At 45.5% G+C, this 26,175-nt stretch overlaps 1 protein-coding gene across 1 annotated transcript in view; it reads right to left on the bottom strand.

Moving 5' to 3' along the window:
- Window positions 1-20,838, bottom strand: part of CHCHD3 (coiled-coil-helix-coiled-coil-helix domain containing 3) — a 218,376-nt gene extending 197,538 nt beyond the window's left edge. Inside the window, exons 1-2 of the mRNA XM_028745324.2 lie at window positions 20,658-20,838; window positions 13,725-13,827 (exon numbers count right to left, since the gene is read on the bottom strand). Coding sequence (XP_028601157.2) covers window positions 13,725-13,827; window positions 20,658-20,741 — 187 coding nt within the window. The 5' untranslated portion in view covers window positions 20,742-20,838. The remainder of the gene's footprint in view (window positions 1-13,724; window positions 13,828-20,657) is intronic.
- Between the last annotated feature and the right edge of the window lie 5,337 nt (window positions 20,839-26,175).

Here is a 26,175-nt window from a genome sequence, read left to right on the forward strand (position 1 = left end):
AGTAGTAGTAGTAGTAGTAAAAGAATAATAATAATAGTTTATTATTTCTATCCCACCCATCTGGCTGGGTTTCCCCAGCCACTCTGGGCAGCTTCCAACAGAAAGTTAAAAATACATTAAAAATCAGTCATTAAAAACTTCACTAAACAAGGTTGCCTTCAGTTGTCTTCTAAATGTAATATAGTTTATTTCTTTGACATCTGATGGGCGGGCTTTCCACAGGATAGGCACCACTACCGAGAAGGCCTGGTTCCCTGTAACTTGTCTCCTCGCAGTGAGGGAACCGCCAGAAGGCCCTCAGAGCTAGACCTCAGTGTCTGGGCTGAGCTATGGGGGTGGAGACGCTCCTTCAGGTGTACTGGCCTGAGGCCGTTTAGGGCTTTAAAGCATCAACACTCTGAATTGTGCTCGAAAACATACTGAGAGCCAATGGAGGTCTTTCAAGGCCGCTGCTATGTGGTCTCAGCGGCCGCTCCCAGTCACCAGTCTAGCTGCGGCATTCTGGATTAGTTGTAGTTTCCATGTCACTTTTAAAGGTAGCCCCACGTAGAGCGCATTGCAGTAGTCCAAGTGGGAGGTAACCAGAGCATGCACCACTCTGGCGAGACAGTCCACAGGCAGATAGGGTCTCAGCCTGCGTACCAGATGGAGCTAGTAAACAGCTGCCCTGGACACAGAACTGACCTGCACCTCCATGGACAGCTGTGAGTCTAAAATGACTCCCAGGCTGCGCACCTGCTCCTTCAGGGGCACCGTTACCCCATTCAGGACCAGGGAGTCCCCCATACCCGCCCAACCCGTCTCCCAAAAACGTATTCTGTCTTGTCAGGATTCAACCTCAACCTGTTAGCCTGATTTGGGGGAGGGGGAACTTCAAAGCAATTGCTATTGGATTGCTACCCCCCCCATTGTGCTTGTAGTAGAATACAAGAGTGACATTGAGTGTTAGTGACCTACCTGATATAAGACAGGTGAAATTAAAAGCCAAGTATCCCACAATGAAGTTCAGTCTTCTGTGTGCTACGTCAACTCTACTCATTATCAAAACACTGTGCTTCCTGGTGGTCCTCTGAAAGTTCAGCCACTTCTACTCAACTTGGCTGCCCTGCTTCCCCCATAGGCATTGGGATCTCTACACAACCAGATGAAATCCAGCAGCTTCCCAGGCAGATGAGCAATAACAAGGAACACATATCAACTCCTGGTTCTGGTCTATCTCCAGCTGCAAATACTTCTGAAATGTTTATTTTGCTGGAAAAGAATAGTTTGGTCTAAAACTCTAAATATTTCATCCGCCTGAACTGTTCTTCTGCAGCTTTAATGTGCAAAACAATGCACCTTGAATACTGCATTCAGCGGTGGAAACATTAACCAGATGCCGTCAAGCCTTTATATTACATTTCACTTCTTATTGCTCCAGCAGGTAGATTTGCTTTTAGTAGAAAATCCAGAGGGGGAGGGGGCACACACACCAAAGAGTCTGTTTCTTCAGCCCAGAGAACCCATTGGTATCAACTTGGCAAAATATGCCAGCTGCTGTGGTCCCAATATTTTTGCTTTATCTGTAAATTGTGCAATTACGGAGGGGGTGGGCACATTATAAAGTGTGTCTCTGCATTTAGTAGAAACCAAAAAAGAGCACTTCTAGGCTTGGGTCAAAGAGCGTGAAATTTAATTTTGAATAATCCACCTGAGACCAAAGAAGCTCATAATATGCTGTACCAGAATTACCTGTTTTATAGCATCTATTGAAACAAAAATGGCACTTCTAAGTGAACAAATTCTACTAGCCTGCATACTGAAATGGCCAACGTTATCTGCAAAGTCATAACCCTGATCAGAGCTTCTATTAGCTAGACTTACAAATATTATTATACACACACACAAACTCCACTAGCGGTGTTGATAGAACCAGCACATCCTCCCATATAACACTGAGATGCTTCACATAGTACACAAATCCAAACTACGGTTTAGCGTGAACATGCAGCCTCCCAGAAAGGTGATTTGTGGACACTTTGCTCCTACTACCTTGTTTCCTGCATGGCTGAGAGCCAAGGCATCGTTCAGCTTAGCTTGTCATCTGACCCTGGGCTGGTGGTTTGTCTTGCTCCAGACAAATGATGAGGATAGATCCTGGGTCTACAGCTCATGGTTTGTCTGGAGTGAGACAAACCAAACGTCCCAGTTCAGACAATGCACTAAACCAAACGACAGCTTAGCTCACAGTGGCAGCACCACTAGGGAAGGAGCACAGCGGCCACAATCTCCTCTCCAGGAATTCTCTCATACATGCTAAACCACCATTTGGTTTAACATTATGTGCAAACTAGCTCAGTTTTCCTGTATTGCCTAATTTAAAAAACGAAAAACAAACTTTACCAAAACATTTGCTTTTGGCAAAGCTCTTCCAGTGTCTGTACAGAATGTTAATTAGAGTATTCTTTTGCAGTCAATTGCCTATTTCCACTTCTCACCCTATTCCAAGAACTCAAATTAGATTGTAATGTGACCTTAATTGTATTGTTATAAAGTTGATAGTTCTGTGATGAATGGGGTGCCAGAGGTTAGCAACTTACCCCTGGCCACTGAGCAGGGATACAAACCTTGGGTATCCCACACTGAAATTACATACAGTACTACCAAGACATCTGAGAGGTGGGCAGTTATGGAAAGAGGGCTTTCCCTTCCATTATGTGCCTCACCTCCAAGGCTACCATTTGGAGAAGAGTAAGAGACATGCTATAAGCCAGGGATCAGCAAGGTTTATCTTGCCTGGGCTGGATCGGTCCCGCAGAGATCCTTCCATGGGCTGGATTGCGCACGTGAGCCCATGATTTTCGGCGTTGGAGTCTGCACAGATGCGATTTTCAGCATCTGCGCATGCGCAGACGTGATTTCCAGCACCGTGGAAGTGAGTCCCCACGCCGTGCTAGTTTAGCGCAGCATGTGAGCAGGCAGCTCGGTTCAGGGGTGGCTCGTGGGCTGGTCAAACAACCTCCACGAGCCACTTCCGGCCCATGGGCCTTAGGTTGGTGACCCCTGCTATAAGCTCCCTATGACAGAAGGCTTTGTACCCATCCTTTGGGCACCTCCACTGTCGCAGGCTGACTTGCCTCTGAAAACCAGTTCCTGTAAATCACATGTGAAGAGAGCACTCAAGTCCTGACTGTGGTCTTCCCATAGGTATTCCTGCACTGCAGTGGGTTTGACTAATGACCCTCAGGGTCCCTTTCCAACTCTATGATACTATATATCCGGCCAGTCAGTGCAAGAACAAAACGCTGGACTAGATGAGTCTTGGCCTCTTCTTTTGTTCTTATGGAGCATATGCAGCTCAATCAGGACTCTTTTGGACAGAGGGAGGTGTTTATAGCTACCACTACTTCCATGCCGGAATGCGGGTAGCGCTGTGGGTTAAACCACAGAGACGAGGGCTTGCCGATCGGAAGGTCGGTGGTTCGAATCCCCGCAACGGGGTGAGCTCCCGTTGCTTGGTCCCTGCTCCTGCCAACCTAACAGTTCGAAAGCACGTCAAAGTGCAAGTAGATAAATAGGTACCACTCCGGCAGGAAGGTAAACGGCATTTCCATGAGCTGCTCTGGTTCACCAGAAGCGGCTTAGTCCTGCTGGCCACGTGACCCAGAAGTTGTACGCCGGCTCCCTTGGCCAGTAAAGCGAGATGAGAGCCGCAACCCCAGAGTCAGCCACGACTGGACCTAATGGTCAGGGGTCCCTTTACCTTTTTACTTCCATGCCACCTACAAAGACTGTTTCCTGATGCGGCGATCTCGCCACACCAATGATCCAGGAGCAACGTCAATCTGCAGCTTTAGCCTACCGGACACAATGGGTATTTGGGTGACGATATGCCTTAAGTGTGACCAACAGAAGAGCCTATGGTATACCAAAGGAAATAAAAAATTGGGTTTTTCACTATAAGTTTGCTCTGCAGAGGCTTTTGTCTTGCACCGTCCAGTAACACGGGTGCACAGTTGAGCAGGAGATTAACAATTATACTGGAAAAATAATGTTCATTGCTTCTCCTTTCCCCCCCCCCCTCCCCCTTTCCATTTTTAAAAGAAGCTGGGGAGGTATTTCACCTTCCAATACATTTACATTGACCCTGAACCCTTTCCTCTAAAAGAATGTCGGCCTCTGAAAGAGCAGGCAACTAACCAACAGCAGCACTCTGTGAAACTGGGGAGGAGGAGAACAAAGAACTTGAGTCAAGGACACTGGGGCAAGCCACTGCTCAATCAAACTGCTGCCGTTTCTTTAGAAGCTATCACAGGGAGGTGAGCTAAGCCCTATCTGATCGGTCAGATGCGTTCAGCAGATCTTTTCAAGAGAGTAAATTGAGTTTCACCATCGCCAAGGTACCCTAAATTAAACATCTATCATATTCATCCTCACTTGGCTCATTCTATAGATCCTTCAAAGTTGGTTACACTCCAGTTTCGTATTGGCTGGCGACACAGCAGCACCGCACTTAAATGGATCTCGTGCTTCAAATCGCTCCTTTTTACATATCTACACTGATCTCCAGCTTGACTTCACATTTTCCCGAGATGCAGACAGACTTGGAGTGGGGAAAGGGGTGCGAGGGAAGCTGAGCGTAAAAGCTACAAGTTCTGGCATAACCAGAAGTATTACAACAATGCAGTTCTCAGCATGCACATACACGGACACACAACACACACACACACACACACACACACACACACACAGTTACAAGGGAGTGTGGGGACTCAGGACCTGCCAAAAGCATCAGGATGGCCTGCTGTGAGCCCTGCAAAGGCCTTACTCCTGGAAGGCCAGAGGGACATTGCTCTCCTGCGAGAGCTGAAGATCCCAGACTCACTGGAACAAACTCTGGGGTGGGGCAACCATCTAAAATAATAAGTCAGGGTTGGCGGCTAGTGGCTAGGACAAAGATAGTATAAGGACTCTTTATCTTTTAAAACCATGCTCTGGTTATCTCCTGCTTGGACTACTGCAATGTGCTCTACGTGGGGCTACCTTTGAAGGTGACCCGGAAACTACAACTAATCCAGAATGCGGCAGCTAGACTGGTGACTGGGCGCAGCCGCCGAGACCATATAACACCGGTCCTGAAATACCTACAGAGAGCCAGTGTGGTGTAGTGGTTAAGAGCGGTAGTCTTGCAATCTGGTGAACCGGGTTCGCGTCTCCGCTCCTCCACATGCAGCTGCTGGGTGACCTTGGGCCAGTCACACTTCTTTGAAGTCTCTCAGCCCCACTCACCTCACAGAGTGTTTGTTGTGGGGGAGGAAGGGAAAGGAGAACGTTAGCCGCTTTGAGACTCCTTAGGGTAGTGATAAAGCGGGATATCAAATCCAAACTCTTCTTCTCTTCTTCTTCTACATTGGCTCCCATTGGCTACGTTTCCAAGCACAATTCAGAACCCTGAAAAGTCCTAATGAGTTAAAATGTCTTGGGCACCATGGTACTTAAGAGAATAATGTCTTCCGTGATGTTCTACAGCAACCTCAAAGGCAAGCAAAGGATGCTCTCTTCGTGTGATACAATTTCCCTGGAGGCTGGAGCCAAAGCCAGGCCACTTTCGATAAGTACACACTAGGACAAAGATGGTATAAGGTCATTCTGGAGGAACAAATATTTACCAGTTTTATTGGGCTGTTCTTTTAGTATTGCCTTCCTATACACCCACATAAGACTGAAGTAAAAGGGTGGGTCAGAAAGTGGGGAAATACTTAAAAAAAAAAAAAAACCCACCCCATAAAGGGCAGAAATATCTAAAAAGATGCAATTCAGAAACAGAATGAAACAGAACAATGTTAAATCAGCCCCTATCATTCTTCTCTTAGATTAAGAAGGGCTGTAAAGGGTATTAAAGAGATTTATCGTTCCAAAGGTCAAGAATTTTAAGCCTACTGCTTGGATTACCCAGCTAAGGGGACGCAGTAATAAAAGTGCACACAAGGGAAGAAAGGAAATGTACATTTGGCTTCACGAAGAAATTCCAAAGTCAGAGCCTAGCCTTACTGCATATATATTTTCTGTTTAAACGAGTAGACTTCCAAATCACCGAACAAAGGCAAAAAGACTGCGATGGAGGGCATAGACATAGCTTTAAGCCAGGCATGTCCAACAGATAGGTCATGATCTACTGGTAGATAGTGGGGTGTTCCTGGTAGATATCTGGACCCTCAGCGATCTCCTTACAAAAAAGCAAAAACAAACAAACAAACAAACAAACAAACAAAAACCAAATTTGGCTTACTAAAAGAAGCTCAACAAGCTTACTAAAACTTTACTAAAAAAAGCTCAAGCTCCACAACTTTGGCTTCCTAAAAAAAGCTCCACAACTTTGGATAGATCACTGCCAGTGATCTGTGAATAATAATACTGTGAATAATAATATCTGTGAATAGTAATACTGTGAATAGATCGCAGTCTTATTGGGAGTTGGACATCCCTGCTTTAAGCTGTTGCCACCTTATACTTACATGATGTCCCAAGTTTGTGCTAGTCGCATAAATCAAAGATCTTAAAATCTATTTGGAGCACACTCAAGAGCTTCATTCTGCCCAAACAGATTTTTTGTTTTGTTCTGTTTTTAAACAGCAGACCCCCATGCCATGTCAGAAACCACTTTAGAATTTCAAGAAAAATATGGCCAGGTATGCTGCTAACAATCTATTTTCCAGAAATCAAAGGGATTATCCATTTAAAAATGCTCAAAATAAGCCCCAGCCTATAGTAAAGCAAATTAGAATACCTTTACCTCTCCCCTTTAAGATATAATAACAGACTAGAAAACATCCAGAAAGGTATTAACATACTTTTTTTTCCTGGAACCTGGTGGACCGGGATAATAAAAAGGTAGATAAGGCTTTTATCCATATGCTCCAGCAATTTGATATAATATGTTTGCAAGAGACTTGGTCTCATGAATTTAACCCGCCCCACCTTACAATGTTATAAATCTTTTTGCTAGCAGCCAGCTGTTAATAAATTTATACAGGGCTGAGGAAGAGGGGCTTGACTTCCTTTATATCACTTGATTTGGCAGGAGAAGTTTGGATAGCAGATTTTGGAACTCAAAATAATTACATTTTGCCAGTACAAATCAAAACTGAATTAGGAATCTTTCTTTTCTGTATAAACATCTACCTTCCCGCTACTATTAGTCTGTCACTGACAACCAAGATTTGGTCAGATTCAACATCACTACTGCAGCAGATCAGTTATAAATGCCCCATAGCGTTTATACTTCTCTGTGGAGATTTTAATGCCCAAATTGGAACAGCAGCAGAGGGTTTCTTGCTACCTTTAGGCTTAGGCTTGGAAGTTGTCTTCCTAACCTCTCATTACTCTCTGGACAAGAAATATAATGTGCAGGCTCTGAAGTTGTTGGATACTGTATTCCGACATAATTTATATATCCTTCAGAAGAGTCCCATAGACATTTCCAAGGGTCAGTATACTTATTTGCACAAATACAGTGGAAGTGCTATCAACCTGATGAGTTTCTCCACTTTTGTGAACACTTTTGAAGGGTTAGAACGAACAGAAAGGGACCAATTTCCAGCATCAGTGACCCTAGGTCCTCCAATAGAAAACATGCCTCAGGCTGGCCATCTTCAATTATCTAAAGCAGAGGCTTTCAACCTTCTGGAGTCCACAGCTCCCTTGAGCACCTATATTCTTTCTACAGCACCCCTGTGGCGCTCAGGAGCCCTGTTAGGTCACCCCTTGCCTGCAGAGCTGGCAGCCCCTCACCCTTTTTCAAACCCCGTTCCTTGTGGAGGGTTCCCTCAGCCTCCTCTCCTCTCCCTCTTGCTGCTGCCCCTGGTCTCTGAGCTGCACCCCTCACCCCAAAGAGAGGTGCCTCCTCAGCCTGACTCACAAGGACCAATGAAGAGGATGACCCCAGTCTTGGCAGCCCAATGGAAATGGGCTGAAGGTGAACATGAGGCCACCATTTTTCTCACCTTGGGAGGAAGCAGTGGCAGCAGCAGACACCGCCAGGCCTGCATGGTGGAAAGGCTCCCCTTTGGCGCCAGGCACTCAGCTCCCAGGCAGGCCTTGCACACAGCAAGCACAAGAAACGTCAGCACGATGCCTGCCTACCCAACCTCCCACTAGTCTGTCCATTCCCAACAGCAAGGGCTGGTGGAGTGGCTGGCTGGGCTCCCTCACCTGCTTGCTTGCTTACTCCAAGGCCGCCTCAGCTCCTGGCACCCAGCACCCCCTGGCCAGCCCCAGAGGCACCGTTCGCCTCCTGAGCTTGTAGCCAGGGATGCTGCAACAAACAGGCGTGCAAGCCTTTGGGAGGCAGAGATGGGAGAGGGCATCAGAGGAGGGAGGGAAGGAAAGAGGGACAGAGGCCAGTGTTGCCCGCAGCACTCCTGACCTTCATTCAAGGCACCCCAGGGTGCCACGGCACACTGGCCTAAAACCACTGACCTAAAGGGTTGCCACATGGAGGATGAAGCAAGCTCTGAAGAGTGGGACCTTTCATATGGAGGCAGTGAAAGTCAAAGCACAGAAAATCAAAGGGGCACTGATGAAGTTCTAATACAATAAGGGCAGCTGACTTTGTGTGTCCCCGTTTTTGTCCCACTTGGTGTCTTGATACCTTTTTATGCAATTTTAAAGTTATTTGACTTGACCTGACGAAAACAGTTTTGAGGTTTGCCTTTGTAACTTCATCCGTTTCCATCTTCTGTTTTATCACGTAGAGCTCCGTAGAGTATTTTCTGTTCCAGAGCAGGAACCGCCATTCCTCTTCTCTGGCTGGTTTGTTGGGTAATGCAGGAATACAGCCCAGGAAAGCAAAGTCGCAAAGACCTCATCCAACTGGAATCAACTGTGCTTTATTCCATCACAGCAAAAGCCAAGGGACGTGAAAATAGAAGTGAGCTTTCCATAGCAAAGCTGCAATCATGGCTTTGGCTAGGATCAAAGCTCCGGTTGCACAAAGCACCTAAATGCCAGCACAGCGCTGCCCTTCACTGCCAGCCCTGCTAAACTCTGCCACTGACATGGTTCTCTCTGAGCCCTCGGATTCAGATCAGCAGCAAGGGGGCATGTAAGGATGAGGACTCAGAAGGGGAGATGGGGAGGATGAGGCCATGGGAGGGGAGACAAGGAGGACAAGATTATGTAGCAGAGCCCACCTGAAGAAGCCCTCCCAGATGACTCAGGACCTGACAAGGTGCAAGACCCAGGAGTTTCACCTTCCAAGCCTGTGGAGAGCTCTGGGGCACGGCCTGCTGGAGAGTATGAAGGAGGCAGCTCACCAGGCGATGTCTCCAAGGGAGAGCTGGTGCATCAAGAGGAGTGCTTATGCATTATGAGGTCTGGGCAACAGGCACAAATGCAAAACAATGATTACGATAATCTTCATTGTCGTTGTCCCATACAGAACAACAAAATTGAAAAATCTACATAAGACATTCAAAAACCAAGATGCCTGCTATCCCAGCTATCCCAACCTGGTTAGCCCCCTAAAAACTCTGATACCCCATTTTTAAATACAATATACTCCCATAGAGACTCCTTACACTGCATTTAAAACCAATATCGCATTTGGATAGAAACTGTTAATGAACTACAACCTTTGACCCCTCAGTCTCACAGTGAGGGGGAAAGGACTCTCTCGTTCAAGTTATAGCATGCCAACTTGAAGAATTTGGTATTAAATGGTACATTTTCCGGGGGAAGCCTAATCTCCTGGCTATTCAGCAGTGCCTAGTTCGGAGGACATATTCACTGTTTGCTGTCAGTTGTTTCACTTTGGTTTTCAGCTAATGTTTAGTTCTGTAATCTGAAAGCAATCAAGAACTACACTCTGAAACCATGAAGAAGTGGAAAGTACTAGCCATGTGAGAAACCAAAGCTGAGTTCAAAAATAATCTTTTGTTGTATTTTAATCTTTCGTTGGAGGCCACCCAGTGTGACTGGGGAAACCCAGCCAGATGGACGGGGTATAAATAAATTATTATTATTATTATTATTAATTATTATTATTATTATTATTATTATTATTCAAGAGCCTTTGTCATTATTATTATTTTTATTCATTTTGCCTCAAGGTGTGTGAAACTCAAACACCTGCCTATCTTTTTATGATGGTCTATCAAAATATATCATATAACCAACTTTAAACTTGCCTTTAAGTTTCCAAACCACCAAGGAACATAACCAAGCAAAACGTCACACACATATATAGATCATATATATATGAATAAATGCACACACTGCACTTGTCCTCATCACAGAGAGAACAAAAAACATGAAACTTTGCTATGCACTGTTTTTTATAATCAAGTCTGTTCTTCCTTTCACCTGCAGCTGAAAAACTTACTGTGACTTCTCCAGCCTTCGTACTTTGTTAAATATTCTTTCCCAGTAAAGGTGAACTTTCCAGAAGCTGTGACCTCTCCTGGTAACAGTTACCTACCTGCCTAAGCTCCTGTGTGATCTCCCTTCTCACCAGTGAGGCACCATTAAGCCATCTGAGTGCAGTATTGCTCAATTTGTATGCACAATCACAAGGAGAACAACTTTTGCATTTATCAGAGCCAAGTCCATTATATGCAAACCTAAGTGGCTGCAGGCAAAATTAAACTTATCTTTCCTGATGGTATCCGTGTCCCTTCGCCTCATCTGCTCATTCAAGGACCACAAGAACTAATATGGCTTTCATATCAAAATGAGACCATATCACTGTGCAGCAGCAGTAGCAGGAGATATTCAACACGTTCATACATTTATGTGTTCTGCCCTTCTTGGCCATCAAGTTAGGCTCTGTGAATTATTACTCGGAATCATTACATAGCAACTTCATCTCAAAAAATAATCTCAAGGTAATTAAAATGTGACATGCCACTGAAGTCTGGCACCCCTTTTACTTCAAGCTGGTTGAAATAACAGCTGTTATCTTTCCTAATATACATTTATCATTATTGCGGTTAGTTCCTGAACATTTCACTAAAAAGTACTTTAAAAATTCATTTTACTGATCCTCCCCACTTTGCCCCAACCCAAAAACCTTCGTGTGCAAAAATCACAGAAGTACCCCTTGAGAATGGAGAGGCTTATTCTTGAAATAATATATTCAGTATACCTGAAGGAGCGTCTCCACCCCCATCGTTTTGCCCAGACACAGAGGTCCAGCTCCAGGGCCTTCTGGCGGTTCCCTCATTGCAAGAAGCAAAGCTACAGGGAACCAGGCAGAGGGCCTTCTCAGTGGTGGCGCCCGCCCTGTGGAATGCCCTCCCACCAGATGTCAAAGAGAACAACAACTGCCAGACTTTTAGAAGACATCTGAAGGCAGGCCTGTTTAGGGAAGCTTTTAATGTTTAATAGATTATTGTATTTTAATATTCTGTTGAAAGCCGCCCAGAGTGGCTGGGTATAAATAATAAATTAGTAGTAGTAGTAGTAGTAGTAGTAGTAGTAGTAGTAGTATTAATCACACCAGCCTGAGGCACATTGGGTGAGATGTCACAGGTGGCAATGGAGGACCAACAATGAGGAACAGAAGATCACAGCACTACGATAGACCGAAAGCTATGCAGTCTACCCTACAGTCTCAGGCAGGATTAGCCACCCTGAGATACACTCACACAATCTAGAATGCAGTGTGCTATAAATACACGCTATGAAGATCAAATGGCTCCAAATGTCAAAAGCCAGTAATTCACTGTAGGTGGCAACTATACTCTCACACCCTACGTCCAGCCAGCTGCAAGATTTTGGGAGCAGGCAAAACCCACCTACCAAAAGAACTTGCATGTGTGCAACTGAGACAGTCAATGTGCTGTAGTGGCACAATCCATGAAGCTCGCTGGATGCCAATGGGCCAGTCACAGCTCTCAGCCTAACCTAACTTCCCATATAGAAAGCGTGCCACCCAGCTAAATGTTCAAAATTGCCAGTCTCTTTAAGAGCCACAAATGGAAAGCTCTCCACGACGGACAAAGGGAAATGGCAACAACTGATCCTTCAATGAAAAGCCACAACAGAGAAAGCAGACGCTGAAAACTGATCCCACATTGTAAAGACGGCGGCCTTAACGCTTTTCCTTTTTCATAACCTTTTTGTGCCTTCCTCCTTAAATAATACACTGACTTTTCAGGAATCCAGTAGTGTTAAAAAAAACAACAAATTAAGCCATTAAATTTGTCTATTATGACTAAGCGCTGCTTTTAGCGCATGCATTCAAGAAACGCACTCAAACTAGGCTGATCGAATTACTTGTCATCACACAGCCCTAGGAAAGAATGACAGATGTACTTTAAAGATTTTGTACTTGTTAAATATTTCAGTATGTTTAAAGTTACTCAAATAACTGAAAGACGATGTTTGCAAGAAGCAGGCTAGAGATTTCTTTATTATGGTTGTAACTTAATTTCTGCCCAACTTGAGATCAATAGATGCGTCTTACATTGGCAAGCACAATCATAGGATAGAAATACTCTAGAGTATGGGAGGAGGGGGCCTTCAAATATTTTGATAACTTGCAACGGCCTTGTTTAAGGACACCTATGAACATCTCTTAAAAATGGGATACTGCTGTTCTCTGTACTACAAGATGAAACTAGCTTGCGTCAAACTTCAGGGTGAGAGACAGATGTACCCACCAGTTACCCCACCCCAATTCTGCCAGCATCACTGGCCCTTCCTAAGTACCATTTGTGAATGTAGCTCAGTCAGTAGAGCAGGACACTCTTAATCTCAGGGTTATGGGTTTGAGCCCCACACTGGGCATAAGATTCCTGCATTGCAAGGGGGTTGGACTAGATCAGGGAACTTCCAAGAGACTGCGATCTACTCACCGAATTAAAAGCTAGCAGTGATCTACCCCTGTTTTATTGAGGTTCAGGTCAAAGTTCTTCAGCTTTTTTTAGGGAGGGGAAAAGCCCCGTTTTACTGGGCTTCAGATCAAAGCTGTTGAGCTTTTTTAGGGAGGGGAAAAGCCCCATTTTTAGGGGGTTCGGGAAGCATAAGTTGCCTAGATTTGGGAGGGACCAAAACCACGCAGGGATTGACCAGTAGATTGCGAGCGACCTGTTGGACAACCCTGAACTAGAAGACCCTCATGTTCCTTTCTAACTCTACAATTCTATGATTCTAAACATACATTTGTCCCCTTTTCTGATGTGGGGATGAAACTCGTTTTTAAAAGTTTCAATACAGCTCTGGAAATGAGGAAGATGGTGGTATATTATGGGAGTCAGCTAATTAGCACTATGAAAATCTAGGCAATTTCTAAAAGGAAAATCTTCATCTACTGAGGGCACAGGAAGTATGCTTCCATGGTAGTCCCACAGATCAAACTATGCACATGCAACTTAACTTCCAGGTGCACATTCTGCTGAGTTAACTTTTAAGGAACCTCACAGCTACCAGAGATAAAGCAGACATATCATCTACTAATGCATAAGTTGCAAAGTCAGATCTCCAAAGTATGTCTTAAGGTGAAAATACAGCAGAGAGCAAACCATGTTTGCGTGCAGCTGAAGAAGAAAGCAACAAGGGAGAAACTCAGTAGGGTGCTTAAAAACAAAAGCATTGTAAAGAAATCCATCCCGCTCTTGCAGAAAGTCAAAAGAAGGCAAATGAATGATTGGAACCAGCTCTGCAAAAGGACTTCAGGGTTTACTAAAATAAGTTCAGGGCTACATTTTGATTCTTATCTCTTATAGCCAGAAGTGTGCACATACCTGAAGTGCCTCCAATCAAGCCATGACCACCAGAGCCCGATTTCTGAGACCTCCCGCTTGCTGAAGAAGGGTCCTTCATACGCTCTATGACATTTTCAGACAGCTGAGGAGACATTGGAGCAAAGAAACACACAAAAACATCGTAAGTTGGCTTATCAAAATATGTATTTCCCACACTGTCTTTGGTTCTAGCTCCAGGTATAATGTACTTTTTTCTCCATTTTTTTATTAGCTCTGAGCAGCAGAAAACACATTCTGATAAGCACTTTTTTTAAGCAACTAACAAGAACACTTTGGCAGTCCTGGAAATACATTTGCCCCAGCCTATCTGGGCTAAAAACACCCTTAATAATAATTATTATTTATTATTTATTATTTATACCCCGCCCATCTGACTGGGTTTCCCCAGTCACTCTGGGCAGCTTCCAACAGAATATTAAAATACAATAGTCTATTCAACATTAAAAGCTTCCCTAAAGAGGGCTGCCTTCAGATGTCTTCTAAAAGTCTGGTAGTTGTTTTTCTCTTTGACATCTGGTGGGAGGGCGTTCCACAGGGCGGGTGCTACCACCGAGAAGGCCCTCTGCCTTGAATCTTCACTATGCAAAAAATACATCATCTTCATCAACATCATCAATTACATTTATATACCACCTTTTCTTCCAAGGAAGCTCAAGGTAGCATACATGATTCTTCTCCTCCTCCCCATTTTATCATCACAACAACCCTGTGAGGTAGGTTAGGCTGAGTGCGAGATCATTGGCCCAAGGTCACCCAGGGAGTTTTATGGCCGAGTGGGGATTTGAACCCTGGTCTCCCAGATCCTGCTTTGACACTCTTGACTACCGCATGCTTTTGCAGCTACTACCTAGAGACTGCAATCCTAGAAAAACTTCAGCATAAGTAAATACATTTTAAATCATTGGGGCTGCTATACAAGTGTGGTTAGAACTGGGATGCATGTGCCGAACTAAGGCAGAGAGTTCCATTGTGCTGCAGAAATATCAGTTTCATGGACTAACAGGATATATTAGCTTGCCTATGCAGGCCATTAAGAATACATCTTTCCATAATCGTCATCTGATTTTACCTTTTTTATATAGTTTTTTTCTTAAATGGTTTTATGTTCTATTGTTGCAAACCGCTTTGGTATTAAAAAAAATAAAAAATAAAAATGAATAGTGGTATACAAATATTTTCACAAACAAAAGGTAAATAAATAAATGAAATATATATGTAAACGTTAAATCCCAAAGGGTATTTTTTTAAAAAAACTGAATAGTGGTATACAAATATTTTCACAAACAAAAGGTAAATAAATAAACGAAATATATGTGTAAACGTTAGATTCCCATTAATGCACACAATCCCACAAGGCTTCCTTGTCTACTTGGTAAATTAACACACTGCTGCAGCAATGGGTATCCGGGTGCTATCCAGTATCAACTCTACAGTTTCTTGAGGAAACAGGACTTCAAGCTGCGTTAGTGTCACAGGGACACAAGCGTGCCTGTTTACAGGTGAACGAACAAAGGGAGGAGGAGGAATAAAAGAATAGTTGGCAGAGACTAACGGAAAGCAGGGGCCAGGAGAAGTGTGAGGAAATCAAAGAGACAGAAGGAACAAACTCTTCCTCGGGTGCCACCCCAATATTTCCCTGTTTCATCATTCGCCTTTCATTTTTCTTTTGAAGTGCTGTTGGTAAGAGCTTTTACATAAGCTCCAGAAACGATGACCCCCCAGGTTCCATGGCTCAGAGAGGCCCTTTGCTAGGTTTCTTTGAGGAAAGGATAGGAGTCATTGAGACAAAAGGAAAATATGAGTACAGGGACATGACAAGGTAAGGAAACGAACACTGGAAGGTGGGCATTAGAAGCTCTAATACCAGGGTTCATTATCGTCTGTGTTTATTGAAAATATTTGTATCCCACCCTTCCGCGAGATTGTTCTCTAAGGGGCCTCACAACAAACCATTCAAGATACAATCCACTACAATAAAGTAGATTAAAACTGCTCCAGCAGCCAGGAGGAGATAAAGGGACAAAACACAAAAAACCCCACCCTCCTCAAACCATCACCTATGGCGCTTTACAACTCAAACTCAAACTCTGGCTAGGTGCCAGGGAGAGGAGTCATTTGGAACTGAGTAAAAATTACCCTACTGACAAGGATGCTGCTCTATAGTAAGAACCATTAGCTATTACAGTCGTAACTTGGAAGTCAAACAGAATCCGTTCTGAAAGTCCATTCGACTTCCAAAACGTTCAGCAACCAAAGCGCAGTTTCTGATTGGCTGCAGGAAGCTCCTGAAGCCTATCAGAAGCCGCAGAAGCCCTGGCTGACGTTCGGCTTCCAAAAGAAGTTTGAAAACCGAAACACTCACTTCCGGGTTTCGATCATTCGGGAGCCGAAACGTACGAGTATCAAGGCGTTCCGACAACCAAGGTATAACTGTACTTCCTAGCTTTGAAAACTGCAGTCCTCAAACCATTTGTAGCCTGGTCTGTGTGCGTTCAGTATGGTTTACTATCAAGCAACTGTGCAGTCTTGTACAAACCCTTGTGCTTAATTAGAAAATAAACGAGTTCCAGGGCACTTGCCTCCAAGTAACAATGTGCCTGACTGCAGGCTTACCTTGCAATCCTATGCATGTTTACTTAGAAGTTGTCCCACTGCACTGAGTGGGCATTACACTTAGGTAAGTATGTACAGAATCACAGCCTTTGTTGAAGGTTTATGCAGTTCAAGACTAGAAGATGTGTTCTGTCATTCCTTGAAGTAACACTAACACAAGCTAGAAGCCTTTAAGTTTTCTTCATGCTATGTTTCTCAGCAAGACCTCACTAAGACCTGTGTTTCATCACAGATTGAATCATAAGCAGCACTGTATTGAAGAGGATCACACCAGAACAGCCAGACACCTGTTCTGCTCATCTCACGCCCACAAATTTCCCCGTTGCAAGCCAGGCAAAATTTCCCCCTGCCGTGACAATGATAGAACATGCTTTTGAAAATATTTAAGTAATGAGAGAGTTGTGTATCCTGGAATAGAGCAGAAAGGGCAAGGTTAAAACAGAAAAAACAAGAAGGTTAAAGGAGAAACAAGAGAAGGCAGAGGAGCAGGACGGAAACCCTCTGCAGATTTGACGCAAAGGAGCAGAAATACTGAAATGTGATATAATCTGTCCAACCCTGCCAGGCTATTCTGATGGATACCAGGGTCAGTGGTGTAGAAAGCAAGATAGGCAGAGACAAGGCGGCCCATGTTAATAATCTCCTGGCAAGGGAGGTATCAATGGCTACTAGTCATGATGGAATATGTTCTGCCTCCACTGTCAGAGGCAATATGCCTCTGAACATCTGTTGCTGGGAGTCACAAGCAGGTAAAATGTTGCATTCAGGTGCTGCTTTCGTGCTTCCCATAGACATCTGGTTGGCCACGGTGGGAAAAGGATGCTGGACAAGATTGGCCAATGGCCTGATAGGTCTTGTCTCCCACTAGAGTAGCCAAGGCATTTTCTTTCCAGATTTGAGACTGGACAAGGAAATCACTACCATGCAGAAGTTAAAGCAGTTAAGTTGCTACCACTACTCACTGGATCACCTGAATATGGGAGCCCGGGTGGTCTAGGAATCTAGCTTTCTTTCTTTTTAAGCAGCAGTTTTACAAATAGCTTCTTCAAGGCAGTAGGGCAGAACTGCCCACTCTGAGAGTATTTTACCATAGCCTAGAACAACTGGCCAGTCTCTCTGAGCAGGCAAGAACCTTACATGGTACACATGCCTGAGTGAATGTTTCCTTGGGCATCATAAACTGAAATTATCCGTGCTGTATAATGGCAAGATTTACCAATGAGCACTATGCACCTGGACTGCACGAGCTCAACTTAAAATAAAGGTTCAGGCAAAAGGTCCACGAGCAGAGGAAAATATTTGGCCTGGCCTGTTCTTGCGCCTTGAAAAGCAGCTTGAACTGTAACAGCAGAAAACAGCATGCAAAACTTTTCACAACGTGAAGATTAATCTTATCACCTCCTGCAAGGAGAAGCTCGGACCTCGACTCACTCACCTGTGACCTAGCTCAATGGGCGGTGAAGCAATTGGGAGTGTTGTCTACAGGCACTGCCGTGGTTTCCTTCTGCACTATCCAAAGAGAGAGAGCAAGCAGAGGCAGTCACTGCAGGCGCCACTCACTTGCTCACATCTGTGATTTCTTTCTTAAAAGTGTAGCAGTTGGTGCTGGTCCCATTCTGGCTGCCTAGAGAGGGCAAAGGAATGAGTGAACAGAGGAAGTGGCAGGATACCATTTCCTCAGATTACTCACTGAAGGTTTTCACTCTCCAGCCAGCACTGTGGTTGCGCAGTCTCTGGGCAATGCAGCTAGCCCAATTCAGACCACTGTGTTACCAATAAAAAGAGAATATAAGTAAACAAGTGAGCTGGAAGTGGCAGGAATTGCTTCTTCCTACTGTCGCCTGGGCCTCTCATTGGCATAGTGCAGAGGTGAGGAACAGCCAGCCCGTGAGCCACACATGAAGAGGTATACAACCTCCAACAATAGAGGCAGATAATATCCATCCCGGCATGTAGCCATTGAAAGCTTTTTCCTCCTCTGTGAATCTGTCCAACCCTCTTTCAAAGTCATTCAAGAGCCAGTGTGGTGTAGTGGGAGAGACCAGATCCTATTGTTGTTGTTGTTCTTATTATTAGGAATATATTGTATGAGGAAAGGTTGCAACATTTGAGGCTAATAATAATAATTATAATTTATTATTTAAAGCCCGCCCATCTGGCTGAGTTTCCCCAGCCACTCTGGGCGGCTTCCAATCAACTGTTAAAAACAATACAGCATTAAATATTAAAAACTTCCCTAAGCAGGGCTGCCTTCAGATGTCTTTTAAAGATAGGATAGCTGCTTATTTCCTTCACATCTGAAGGAAGGGCGTTCCACAGGGCGGGTGCCACCACCGAGAAGGCCCTCTGCCTGGTTCCCTGTAACCTCACTTCTCGCAGGGAGGGAACTGCCAGAAGGCCCTCGGCGCTGGACCTCAGTGTCCGGGTAGAATGATGGGGATGGAGACGCTCCTTCAGATATACTGGACTGAGGCCATTTAGGGCTTTAAAGGTCAGCACCAACACTTTGAATTGTGCTCGGAAAGATGACAAGAAAGGAGATTCCAACTCAACATTAGGAAGAACTTTTGGATGGCAAGAACTGTTCAGCAGTGGAACAGACTCCCGTGAGAGACTGCAGACTTTCTACACCTTGAGAGGTTTATAAAGCAACCGTCAGGTGGCCATCTGTCGCAGGCGCTTCCGTTAAGATCCCTGCATTGCAGGGGGTCAGAATGGATGACCCTCAGGGTCCCTTCCCACTCTGCAATGCTATAGTCCCATGAAGTGCACCTCCAGGTGCCACCAGACAAAAAGACCTCGACAACTCAGAAAAACAAGAGCCCCAGACATAGGGCGAGTCATTAGCCGTAACCGTGCCTCTGCAACAGATGGATCCTGTCAAGGACCTCAACTGTCAGGGCCATCTCATTTGCACGCCACCTTTCCATAGCTATAAACCATGCTCAAGGCGGCTTACAATAACTAAATAAAAGTCATGGGAAAGTACAGGGCCAGATGGGAAACTGCAATGCCAGATTCGAACGCTTTCCCCAGAGACCCTTGCAAGACCAAAAGATAAGAGACGCATGAAGCACAGGGCGGAGCAATGGAGAATTTCTGAAACATCAATGGGATATTAGCTCCGCCCAAGGCATGATGGAGGACAGCAGCAGCCAGGAAAAGATAAGACGTAACATTTTACAATGACAGGAAGAAACACCATGGACAGAATAACGGCCACACACAGGAAGAACAAGGATATAGCTTGAGTGTCTCACTTGTAGTTTTATAAATCATTTAATGTGCCAAAACGAATGGAAGTCGTTAATACTGCAGTTGTTGTATACAGGATTTGTTATCTTGACTGGAGCGTAATTTAAATTGATAAGATTTTGGAACTTGGAGTATAGAAAAATCCAACTACTGTTTGTATACTTTGAATAACTGTGTACATGATCAATTTATTTTGTCTTTTTATATATTTTTTCTTTTTCATTTTATATTTTTGCTCTTTTTGTAATTCTTTTTTGAAGATGTAGGCTTAATGTTTAACATTTGTTTTTGTTGCATTTTTTCCAATATGCAATAAAGATTATTTTAAAATATATATATTTTGGAACATGGAAATAAACAAAACCACCAAACCATCAATTCTAGCGTGCTGGGCGGGGGGGGGGGGGGGACCTAAATTATATAATTTGATGATGGGTACTGAATGATGGACGGGACGCGGGTGGAGCTGTGGGTTAAACCCCAGAACCTAGGGCTTGCCGATCAGAAGATTGGCGGTTCGAATCCCCACGACGGGGTGAGCTCCCGTTGCTCGGTCCCTGCTCCTGCCCACCTAGCAGCTCGAAAGCACACCAGCGCAAGCAGATAAGTAGGTACCGCTCCAGCGGGAAGGTAAAAGGTGTTTCCGTGCGCTGCTCTGGTTCACCAGAAGCGGCTTAATCATGCAGGCCACATGACCCAGAAAAACTGTCCGCGGACAAACGCCGGCTCCCTTGGCCAGTAAAGCAAGATGAGTGCCGCAACCCCAGAGTCGGCCACGACTGGACCTAACGGTGAGGGGTCCCTTTACCTTTACCATATGACGGGTATTGCTAATTGTATTATAATATGACATTGTTATAATGAGGCTATTATTGGATTGTTGCAATTGAAAACTAATAAAAAAAATTCACAAATAAAAATTAAGAGACGTAGTAAATGAGCAGCAGCAGCAGCTGAGGAGGTCAAGGCAGCAGCACGACAACCCTGCAAGGTCGGCCTGTCCTCCTCCCTCCCTCCTTCCCTCTCTCTCTCTCTCTCTCTCACCCGGACGCCCTTCACCACCGTGATGTTGTCATTCTCGTCCGCCTCGAAGGTGACCCTCCGCGGGGCGCTGCCTCCGCCGCCCATCACGACCCGGCTGCCGGCGAGGGTCGCGCACTCGAGCGCCGACTAGGCCGCAAAGAAGCAGAAGACGGGACAAGGTGCCCGAGGAGACCCGCGCCACGCCCGCCGACGCGCGATTGGCCCGCCGCCCCTCGAGGCCCGCCCACCGCCCACAGCGCGCCGGGCTCCCGTTGGCTCAGAAGCTGGTTGCCCAGGGCAACAGCCCGCCCCGGCGTGTCCACCAGGCCGGGTGGAAAGTTTTTTCCGACTCGTGGGTTTCCCGACAGAACTTGTGGGAGCTGAGAAGGCGGCGAGACTTCAATTCCCAGGATGCCCTGGGGCAAAGGGGTGTGCTCGCAAGGCAGGCTGGGTAAAAGGGAGTCTGTCTGAGAGTCAGGCCGCAAATCACTCGCGGGAGCCGCAATGGATTGTGGGCTGTGTAGTTCAAGCCTTCAGATGTAGCTGCTGCTTTTATTTGCTCTTTAATTCTACTTTCTTAACTGAATTTTAATAGCGGCAAAGCAGGTTGCGGGGGGAGAAGCAATTAAATAGGAAACGGTTTGAAGCTGTCAGTAAACTGTCAACGAGGAAGTATGGCACAGCTAATGCAGTTTACTAGTGAAAAATCTGTGTATATAATAATACAATACAATAGTGAAGAATACAATGAGGAAAAGACTGTGTGGTCTATAATTTCAATGGGTTCTGCAGTCTAAATCAAAACAATCACGCAAAATTTCTCCCCGAAAAAAATATAATTTATATTAAAAATATACCCTTGTACTAAATCCTATCACTTCTGGTACCTTATTAATTGGGGGTGTTTTTTTTTTTTAAGGATTACTCTCCCCCCATCCTCCTCCCTAGGTTTTTAGCTGTTTCTATTTTAGCTGTAAGGCACATGTCAGGGAAGGAGGCAGCATATAAATATAATAATAATAATAATAATAATAATAATAATAATAATAATAATAATACCTGGCTCCCCTGAGCCAAAAGCGCAAATTGCTAGGTCCAGGTAACTGAGATCAGAAGTCTTCCCAAATTGCCATTGTGATTAGAGCCCCTGCCAAAATATGCGAGATCAGAGCCTTGTTATTTAGATATCGGTCCAAATCTTATTTATTACTACATTTACATCCCATCCTTCCTCCAGGGATCTCATGGCCCCTCCTCCTCTTCATGCCACCCTCCCAACAACCTTGTGAGGTAGGTTAGGCAGAGAGAGAGAGTGACTAAACCCAAGGTCACCCAGTTAACTTAGTGGCGGAGTGGGGATTTGAACCCTAGTCTCCTAGGTCCCGGCGGGACGCGGGTGGCGCTGTGGGTAAAAGCCTCAGCGCCTAGGGCTTGCCGATCGAAAGGTCGGCGGTTCGAATCCCCGCGGCGGGGTGCGCTCCCGCTGCTCGGTCCCAGCGCCTGCCAACCTAGCAGTTCGAAAGCACCCCCGGGTGCAAGTAGATAAATAGGGACCGCTTACTGGCGGGAAGGTAAACGGCGTTTCCGTGTGCGGCACTGGCTTGCCAGATGCAGCTTTGTCACGCTGGCCACGTGACCCGGAAGTGTCTCCGGACAGTGCTGGCCCCCAGCCTCCTAAGTGAGATGGGCGCACAACCCCAGAGTCTGTCAAGACTGGCCCATACGGGCAGGGGTACCTTTACCTTTACCTTACTCCTAGGTCCCAGTCCAGCAATCCAACCACTAGGCCACACTGACAAGCTCTGAAATAGCAATCCTCTATAAGCTGAACTTAACAGGATTCACTGTTAGGGCTTTAAAGGTCAGAACCAACACTTTGAATTGTGCTCGGAAACTTAGCAGCTTCAGCTCATGACAGATGCATCCAGGTGCCTCCTGAGAAGGTTGGGCAGCCAAAAGCACATTACACTAAGCTACCACCCCAGCAGGTACGCTGCCTTCCCTGTTCTGTGCAGGAACAAGGCTGAGGGCATATTGACAAGGGCAAGTGTGGGCATGAAGTAATAGTACATCGAACAACCACGCATTGCAAGGAAGGAAGGAAGGAAGCCTTGGCACGACTGAACTGCAAAACGATTCCCACCCAGCCTGCACACATACGTAGCCCCAGTATTACAGAGAGACCTGCCGTCAGCATGAACGCAAGGGAGTCTCTTCTTGGCATCCGAGGCAAACCGATGCATGAAGCAGAAAAGCAGGCATGCCATGATGTTAAGCAGCGAGGCACCAGGTGGAGAAGATAAGGTTCAACAGGAGCTTGAGGGGGGGAACCTATTAGCAGTGGATTGCGGCATTGTGTCTCCCTCATTTGCCACAAACAGAAACCAACTTTTGATTGAGTACGAGGCCATTTCCCCCCACGATGAACCTCTTTGGGATTTAAAGGCTATGAGTAAACAGTTAGTCAAAAGAGCAGTTGGTTTATGTATTGAAAACACCAAGGCTTGCAGGGGGGGGCAGGGGGTGGTAATTTAGATTCAAATTAAGCCTCTTGAAGAGAAAAGTCATAGCCAAAGAGCAAAGAGGATTCCACACACACCAAAATCCATCTAAACAACCAGCCAGTTTCTGGAGAAATTCCAGATCACCTCATTAGGAAAGTGGTGGTTTTTTGGTTTGGGTTTTTTTAGGGTTCAATCTCCAGTTAAAAAAAACCCAAGCAGCAGCTGAACAGAAAGACTCGTTTTTCTGAGACCCTGGGAAGGGTCTACCTCTGAAGTCAGGCATTCCTGGGTGAAATGGGAAAATTAGAGCCACCTGCTATAAGGCAACTTCCTCTGTGCCTATATTTTGATGTTTTCCTCAGGTAAATTCAAGTTTGCTTTTCAATTATAATCCCGTGCCTCGAGATCACGAAGCCTCATCCCACCAAACAATATCGGGAACCTATTGTAGAAAGTTATTTCTCTCCAGCTGCCAGTTTAAATGCTGAGTGGCCTCGGCTAATTGGACCTTTATTAGAGTTCTTACCTGCCATTCACCGGAAAGTCCCAGGGCAGGCTACAACAATGTAGAAACACAATCCTTTATTACTTTGGGGGGCTCCTTGGCAATCTAGAAAATCACTGGAAGAATATGAACACACACAAACACACACACTTGCCACGACGCGGAATGGAGTGGAACTTCCAAAAGTATTTAATACCTCGTGTCGTGCGCAGTGACGTTTTAGTATCCAATTGTGTTTAGAAGCTGAGAACACAGGCTCTTCTTGCGCTGATAAATGTCGTATGGTCCACAAAATCTTCATGCCATCATTTTATTATCATTATTATTCATGAAGGTGCCACTTCACTCTTCGGTGTTTTGTTGCAACCACCTAAAATGGCTACCCCTCTAGAATGTGGCAGTGTTGGCTTGAAACAGTATTCTAACACACTGAGCAGCATCCAACACCATTGTCCAATTAGCAGAGTAGCTCCCAAACTGTTTTCGGGCCACTGCCCACCTGGCTCCATAAACCCATCCCCGGTGCCCTTGCCCTACAAAAAGCATTATTCAGAATAGTGTAGGGTTACCAGACGTCCCCATTTCCCCCAGGACAGTCCCCAGATTTGTGAATAAGTCACCAGACAAATTCCATCCCTGGAATGTCCCCAGGAAACGCAGCAGCGGCAGTCTCAGCAGCCCGGAGCAGTTGGCTCTGGCTGGCTTCAGGAGCTGCTCGGAAGTCCCCATCTGATGGTGGTGCAGGGGCTCTAAGATTCAGCTTCCAGGCTGCCTCCACCTTCCCTGACCCCAGCAACCAAGCTGTGAAGGGAGGCTTCATGCTGCCTATCGGAGCAGCCTCCCAACTCCTACTTGTGTGCAAGCAGGAGGGGGCAGGGATCTCTCAGTTAGGCATCAGGAAGCCTTCCTTCCCAGCTGAGGGATCCCTGCCCCCTCCCGCTTGCACACAAGTAGGAATGGGATTGGGGCTGCTCCGATGGGAAGGGAGGTATCGCGCTGCCCGAGCCTTGCTGCCGCCACTGCCCCCCTCGGCCCTCCTTCTGAGCCTTCCCACCACACACTGCTTCCCCACCACCACCACTGAAGAACCAACTCCTCAGGGGCTGCCCAGGCTCATGGAGAAAGAAGATAGAAGCCTCGGAGGAAGGGGAAACATGGCAGTTGAGGTCAAGGCGGTGGCCGCCCCTCTGCCACTGCTATCACTGCAGCATCAATGTCCTGAACATGTAGTATTTATTTATTTATGTATTTAAAGTGTCCCTGGATTCATTAAAAAATCTGGTAACCTAAGAATAGTGATTTGCACAACCCACTGAGGAAGATAACACCACAATAAGATTCAAAACAATAATAAATAATTGCCCCTTTTGTGGGTTCCCCAGCAGCCGCTGCCATGACCAAGCTAAGTTTCCTGATTCATCACAATGCTGTGGGTATTGAAGAAATCGACTACAAATCCCATTGCACTGGACAGCTTCTATCATCTCCAGTGGTAGCCCCAAGACCCACTTTCTTCAATCCCATTTTGACTTGGAAGTTTTCCAGTCCAGGCTGAGTGGAGAAAGACGGACTAGAAGTGGCAGGGACACTGCCCAAACATCAAAGCAAGGTCTGTCTGACTTACTTGCTTATTGCTCTAGTGAGGAAGCACCCAGACACCATTATGAAAAAGCCCAGGCGGCCTAATAGGCAATTCTGCTGTAATACACACTGTAATAAAATGGTTGTCTGCAGATATCTGTATGTTCCGATTGGTTCTGTGGTTTGGCGATCAAAAGTGAAGGCCTCTGGAACTTTTGAGTCAGGGGGAATTCACTGGACCCCTTTGCCCTAGGCCACTCTTGTTTGAGGACCAGGACATTTGCAGGGAAACCAAAATGCTTGTTTACAAAGCTATTGTACTACCAAGCTTACTGTATGCTTGTGAAACATGGACCGCTTATAAACGCCATCTCCAACTCCTCAAAAGATTCCATCAGCGGTGCCTCTGAAAATCTTTATACATCACTTGGGAAGGCAGGCGAACTAATGCCAGTGTACTGGAAGAAGCAAAGATCACCAATTTTGAAGCCATGATTCTTCAACATCAACTTCGTTGGACTGGTCATGTTGTGCGGATGCCTGGTGATCGTCTTCCGAAGAAACTACTCTATTCTGAACTTAAAAATAGAAAGCGTAATGCTGGTTGCCAACATAAGAGGTATAAAGACTGTCTCGAGGCAAATCTTTAAAAATGTAGTGTGCACACCAAGAACTGGGAAACACTGGCCTGCGAGCGCTCCATTTGGAGAACAGCCTTTACCAAAGGTGTCATGGACTTTGAAGACACTCAAACTCAGGATGCAAGGGAGAAACATGCTAAGTGGAAGGCATGCTTGGCAAATCCACACTGTGATCAACTCCTGCCCGGAAACCTATGTCTCCACTGTGGAAGGACGTGTGGATCCAGAATTGGTTTCCACAGTCGCTTACAGACTCATTGTTAAGACCGTGTTTATAGAAGACAATCTTATTCAGCTACAAGTGGTCG

Source organism: Podarcis muralis, chromosome 10 (genome assembly GCF_964188315.1).
Source record: "Podarcis muralis chromosome 10, rPodMur119.hap1.1, whole genome shotgun sequence".
Classification (NCBI taxonomy): Eukaryota; Metazoa; Chordata; class Lepidosauria; order Squamata; family Lacertidae; genus Podarcis; species Podarcis muralis.